The sequence below is a fragment of the Molossus molossus genome, unplaced genomic scaffold, assembly GCF_014108415.1.
Source record: "Molossus molossus isolate mMolMol1 unplaced genomic scaffold, mMolMol1.p scaffold_m16_p_18, whole genome shotgun sequence".
Lineage (NCBI taxonomy): Eukaryota > Metazoa > Chordata > Mammalia > Chiroptera > Molossidae > Molossus > Molossus molossus.
The window spans coordinates 58,320,275-58,326,895 of NW_023425353.1; the positions used below are offsets into that span (position 1 = coordinate 58,320,275).

General features: G+C 49.7%; 1 protein-coding gene across 1 annotated transcript; it reads left to right on the forward strand.

The window, feature by feature from the left end:
• The first annotated feature begins 1,184 nt into the window (after positions 1-1,184).
• Positions 1,185-3,654, forward strand: EIF1B (eukaryotic translation initiation factor 1B). Its single transcript, XM_036267008.1, has 4 exons — positions 1,185-1,462; positions 2,265-2,428; positions 2,824-2,925; positions 3,192-3,654. The coding sequence occupies exons 1-4, from the start codon at positions 1,432-1,434 to the stop codon at positions 3,234-3,236; spliced, it is 342 nt and encodes a 113-aa protein (XP_036122901.1). The 5' UTR covers positions 1,185-1,431; the 3' UTR covers positions 3,237-3,654.
• Positions 3,655-6,621: the final 2,967 nt, after the last annotated feature.

Sequence of the window (6,621 nt, forward strand, 5' to 3'; positions counted from 1 at the left end):
ATCTTGTTAATTAATGCAATAGTAAGGAAATAATACTATGTTATCAATGTATTGTTTTTAATTTCACTGTCACTGGTTTCCTTTGTAACCCTAGTTGTTTTATTTCATGCACTTCAAGCATATTCTGAGACAGGCTCCACGGGTTTCACAAAACTCGTGTGGACACACACACACACACACACACACACACAGTGAAGAATCCCTCAATTTTATCTCTCAGCTTCCAGAAAGCCAGCCAAGGGAGCCCTGCTTGGATGAGCCCATTCCCAAAGTCTCGGGCTTGTTTTTCAGTGTGTGGCTTGACACCGTTCTGGTCCCTGATTCTACATCAATTAACCTTTTTGGGGAGCTCACCCTCAATTTCTAGAAGGTGCCTATCCTGTTCAAGGTTCCATGTTCAAGTCGACAAGCTAGTTTTCTGGGATGTTCGGTTGACACATCCCTGGCCCCCTGGCTGCCAGGCCCCTGGCGAAGGTAGGTAGTGGTTCTGAAGCGTGGTCCCAGACCAGCACCACCAGAGTCACGCGGGAGCTCGCTAGATTTGCAAACGTCCAGGTCACCCCTCAGACCTCCTGGAGCAGGAACTTTGGGTCTGTCGATCTGTGTGTTGTTGAGCCTCCCGGGAGGTGCATGCTGCAGTTTGAAAACCACCGCGCTGGGGACTCGGAAGGCGGCCCAACCCTGGGGGACGCTCCGACCGCGAACCCCGGTGCGAGCTAACGGGGCTCCTGCAACGCGGGGGAGGGGAGGCTGGAATTTCAACGCGGGAGGTGCGAGGGGCGGCCACCGAGTCGAAAGCGGGGGCTAAGGGGCTCGTTGTGCTTCTGCACCCCAATTTTACTTACTAATTACCCCGGCCTCTAGGGTGACTGATGGAGATTAGCCCCAGCACCGACCCCGCGGCGCCCACTGTACGGTGAGAGCATGGAAGTCGAGGGAGGGCGTGCGAGCGCGCGGAGAGGACAGCCCAGACCTGAGGGCTCCAGCGGGGCAGCGCTGCCCACCTGCCCCGTGCCCGGCCCGGCCGGCCGGCGCTGGCCCGCGCACTCCCTGCTGGGAACTGCGGTCCCGGAAGCCCACCCGCCCCAGGCTCTCCGAGCGCGGTCGCCTCTGGGAAACTACAAGTCCCAGGATTCCTGGCGCGGGCGAGCACGTGGGAGGGGCGGTGGGCTCGGCTAAATAGTCTCCATCGGCCATTTTGTAGGAGAAGCCGCAGCGCCGCCTCTTCTTTCGCGTCTTCGCAGCCGTCGCCGCCGCCTCTTCCTCCGCCTCCTCCCGGCTTCCGCCGCCGCCGCCGCTCCAGCCGCATCCCAGCCCCGGGGCGAAGCATTTCCTTATTTCCGTTTTCTCGCCACTGCAGCCTCCTGACACGGTGATCCGGGCGGGCCCCGCAGGAATTTTATCCCCTCACCGGCCTCACATTAGTATCGCATGTCCACTATCCAGAACCTCCAATCTTTCGGTAAGGCCGGCCGCCGCCGTCCCCGCCCCGCCCGCGGGCCCGCTCCCTGCCCTCCGCGTCCCCGCACCCCGAGAGAGAGGGGCTTTGTCTCGGCGCCCAGAAAATGGCGACTGGCCCCCCGGCGACCCCTCCCCGAGGACGGCCGGACCCCGGCGCTGCGCCCGAGCCGGCGGGGCCCCGACATCGCTGCGGCCCGCCGGCGACCCCGCGCCGGGCTCGGGCATCGCGTGCACGGCGTCCGGCCGCTTTTGCGCAGGTGTCGGGCCGCTTCCGAGAAGACGCCGAGGCCGCCGCTGTGCCCCCGTCTGCTCCCCTTCGTAGTCATTTGAAATGACGCCTCTGGATAGACGTGCACGCACCTCTGTGCCTGTGCATTTGTGCGGCCGCCGTTACTCTTGCACGGAGCCTGGGCGGTGACACGAGTGGGGTGGGCGTCTTTGCCTGTGTCTGTTGTCATCCGAATGAGGTCGGGATGACGCACGTTTTATCGTGGTCATAAAATGAAGGTTTGTAACGTTTCCTGTCTCACTAGGGGGCTATGCCCGACGGTACTGTTGGCCCCCTATAGCAAGGATTTTCTGTTCGGAGGTCCGTGGGCATGCCTATTTAAATGGTTCTGTTTTTGCGAGAGTCTCTTGGAGGTTTTATTTATGCCCCACCCCCACCCCTCACACCCCCGGCAAAAGGAGCAGCGGCACTAGAACCTTCTTTGCTGACCGTCTAGACTGTAGTGCAGCTTATATCTGCAAATGGCTTGCTGAAAGACCTTTTCTGCTTTTAATGTTTCTGTGTCCCTTTGCAGACCCCTTTGCTGATGCAACTAAGGGTGACGACTTACTCCCGGCAGGGACTGAGGATTACATCCATATAAGAATCCAGCAACGGAACGGCAGGAAGACACTGACTACTGTTCAGGGCATTGCAGATGATTATGACAAAAAGAAACTTGTGAAAGCTTTCAAAAAGGTAAAGGTGTTAGGGGAGATTAAAATAGAGATAGTGGTGCTCACCTTGAATTGGATTATGGTCCATACCTTCTCAGTATGGCTGGAAATGATTGGATCCAGGACAACTCTCATTCTCCTAATTAACACTCAGCTATTTATGTCTGGTCTCCCATTTTAAATTATGGTTCACATGGCCTTCAAACAATATGTGAAAAAATTTTGTTCTTGATGGTTCAAGTAAAATTATTGCCTTTATGTGACCTGCTGGTTCATTTCAAATTAACTTTGGAGTTGAGACAAACTTGTGTCTTAAACGTAGTCAAGCCTACTGAGTAGTTCATTGTAGTCTTATGGTGAAAATAAAACCTCATTGTATTTGACTCAGTCGTGTTGAACATTTACATACTTCTCCAGAAATTTGCCTGTAATGGTACTGTGATTGAACATCCCGAATACGGAGAGGTTATTCAGCTTCAAGGTGACCAAAGGAAAAACATTTGCCAGTTTCTCTTGGAGGTGAGTGACTGGGTGCTTCGTGTGCAGCCTTGAGATTGCTTTGTCATTAGCATGCCCTGATCTTTCCTGCATCTACACAGGGTGTTCTATGGCAGGTCAGGTATTCAAATGTGAGTTGAATTGTTTGTTAACAGTTGATGCTACCAAAAAAAATGTTGCAATAAGTTATTAACAGTGATTCTTTTTAATGGCTGCTTCATGTTTTCTTAGGGGTGAATTTATATGTTCCTTAGCGTGATTCTGCTAAATTAAATTTTATTTTGCAGGTTGGCATTGTCAAGGAGGAACAGCTGAAGGTTCATGGATTCTAAAATGAACCTAAGTACGTGGAGAATTTCTTGAATAATTTTATCCTCTAAATCCAGTTTGGCTACCTTGTGAAATGATTCTCTGCAGTAAACGGACTTTTCATTTATTTAATTCTTCAAACTTCCATTCACATCTGCATGATTACAGAAAACATGGGGTATGTAGGCTAGTAACACATAAGAAAATTGCAGTAAGATGGTAACGAAACCCCGTATTCATCTTAACATGTTTCCAATGGAAAATATTTTGTTTTGAGTGTTTATTTGTTTATTGTTCAGTTTATTACTTTTCACTTGATTAAATGTTTTTTTTGTTGTATTAAACCATGTATGTTGCAGCTTAACAATAAAAAAATCTATGAATTCTTCTGTGAGGAGTTAGGCTCTTTAAGCAAGTAAAGTGCACATGTATTTATTTTTCACAATTGGCATTCTCATTCTGTAAGCTTTCTAATTAGCTTCAGCGCCTGTAAAATCCAAAGTTAGAAGATCATTTGTTACATGTAGCCTGTGTTCTTCATTTACTTAAAAATAAGAACAGAAACAAGGAATGTAAACTCAGCCAGGGCAGAGAATCTGCCAGAGTATAGTGTTAAATTTTTAAAAATAATACGAAGTAGCCCTGGCTGGGTGGCTCAGTTGGTTGGAGCATCTTCCCGTACACTAAAAGGTTTCGGCTTCGATTCCCGGTCAGGGCACATTCCAAGGTTGCAGGTTTGATCCCTGGTCGGGGTGAGTACAGAAGGCAACTGATGGATGTTTCTCTCTCTCCCTCCCTCTCTAAAAATCAATGAAAACATATCCTCAAGTTGAGGATTTTAAAAAATAATAATGTGAAGTATAATTTAACCTGAAGTATTAGCACATAGAATTCTTTTTTATATGCTTTTGTTGGGTATGTTACTACACTGCCAACATAAGTATTCCTAAGTGACAGATAATGTGGTAGGCTTGTGACATAAATGTCGTCATAGGCACTGCCCTTCAAGTGTGGGTGACAGTGATACCACCTTACAGCTGGAAGGCATTAGGGTCTGGGTTAACTTCTCCTGAGTGCTAGAAAGTGACGGAGTTGGGCGCCAGCCCAGTGCTTCTAGCCAGAAAAGCCGTGTTTTTCCACGGCATCGTGGTTTTGGTGTGTTTCACCAAAGGAAGTGAAAGCCATGTGCGATCACACGTGGGGGTTGGGTAGGCAAGAAATATGATTTGCAATTCTTACTCGAGATTTCTGCAGCTCATCTTGAGTTTCAAACTTCTGCTTCATTGAGTAGTAATTATTTGTTCATTACACAAGCCATGTCATTAAAACACAGCGAAGACAAAATGCAACCTTAAGTGCATACTTTTTAGCTTAGTACAGTGGGATGATGATGGTGTAGAAAATGTCTGTCACTTGGTTCACTGCATTTTGTACCCCTTGATCCTATTTTGATGATTCTGCTTTTCGGGGCAGGGGGGTCGGTCCCCAGAGACTTTCCTCTTAAAGACACTTATAGGTATGGTTACTTCTTACCTGATCCGACCTCCAATCAAGAGACATTGAGACTATTAAGCAAGTACACCAAAGTAGAATGCCGAATTTGGTAAGTTCCTTTCTGATAAACATTAATATAATTTGACCAAAAAGATCAAGATGTGTGGGAGAATTTTCCAACTCACTTCTGCCTGTAACATTGTGTAACGATTCCACCTCTCGTTGAGAGGTGCAGTGGAAATGGTTTCTGAAAATGATACAGCAGACACATTAAAGCGTTGCTGCCTCCTACTGAATCACCTGCTACTGTGAGGCCTGAAGAAAGAGGTCGAGTGGCAAGGGAAGCCTTGTAGGTGGCAAGGATCAGACCGTCATCTTGGCCCCATCGGTAAGCTCTAGGTCTCCACTCAGTGTCAGGCCGCTCCCATTGGGTGGGATCGAAGGCCTTGCGCAAACTGGGTTTTGTGAGGAGCACCCCTCCTGATCCTTCAGCCTGTGAGCCTGACACCAGCTTGGACTTGTCCCCTGTAGGGCAGTCCCAGACCATAGAGTAAGAGCAGATTATGCACCCTCTCCTTGTCTTTGAGCAGTGCAATGAAAATAACATAATTAAGGATACACATTTCTGCAGTTTTACCAAAGCAGAAGTTAGTATATCCCCCTTGTGTGGGAAAGCCGACCGGGAGCCTCGGGTGCCTAAGCATGGGAGCAGGGCTAAGCGCCCTTGTCCGCCTCGGGCTAAAGGGCTTGGCAGTGTGGAATGGGAAGGAAAACATTTATTTAACCAGTGCAGCAGAAATAACTACCCGTATTTCCCTGTGCCTCCCATGTGGGAAGATTTTGATATTCACTTAAGTGATCTGTATTTTCAGGGCACAAAAGATACCAAGTAGAGAATCGTCCCTGAATTTTGAGACTGTAGAAGTCTTGGCAAAGCCATTAGGAAACGTGTTCGATTGAAGCACAGCCTGGTATAAGGTGCACTGGCAAGGATGTCCTGTGCTCTCGAGCCCTGGCCCGCTGCAGAGGGAGGCCTGGGAAGCAGCCTGCGCGGCCTGCTCGGAGCTGGTTGTCGTGTTCTCTGAACCGGCCTGGAAATGCTGGATACGGTCCTGTGGAAGGAACAGTTCGAGTCCCAGGCAGGGTAGCAGTTGACAAAAATAACTTGAAAAATACAGAATGGTAACACTTCTGTGTGCCACCTGGCACCAGTTGGGCCCCTGCTAGAATGGGTGAGTTAGAGTTCAGGAAAAAGTCATCCTCATTAGATCGCCCACACAGACCCGTTCCATTGGGCCTGGCAGGGTTCCCTGCACCGAGCCAGAATTCCACGTGGGAAGGAGCGAGGGAGGCGTGGTTCTGCTGTAGCTAAAAGCAAGGGAATCCTCATTCGCAGTGGACTGCAGCCAGCTGACCTCACCTGACAGGCAGGTGATAGCCAGGAGACTGCTTGTCTGGGACCAAGTGAATGAAGCAGGAGCAAAGCCACGTCGGGGCCCTCAGCTCGGCTCCTTCCACGTGCTGTGCCAGCATTCAATCCCTTTTATCTGGACGATGGAAGCTTGGAGAAGAGTCACAAATTGCGAGAAGGGGTGGTATTTCTGCACTCCTGGAACGCCATTTGGAGTGGAATTAGTGCCAGTAGTGGAGGGAACGCCAAACTGTCCAAGCAACACGGCTCAGTGACGTGGCCCGTGGGGATTCGGTGACCTACATGCAGAAGCTAATGGCAATTGAGCCCCAGCACTGGCTCCTCAGTGGGTTGGAACCTATCGGGAGGAGCCCTGGAGCTGCCATGGTCCGTGGCTGTTTCCAAACCCGAAGGGCATGATCTGGATCAGGGCAGTATCTTCATCTCAGACTTACTCATGCAAAAAGGAATCGCACAGAGATAGGCACCATTCCTTCAAGGCA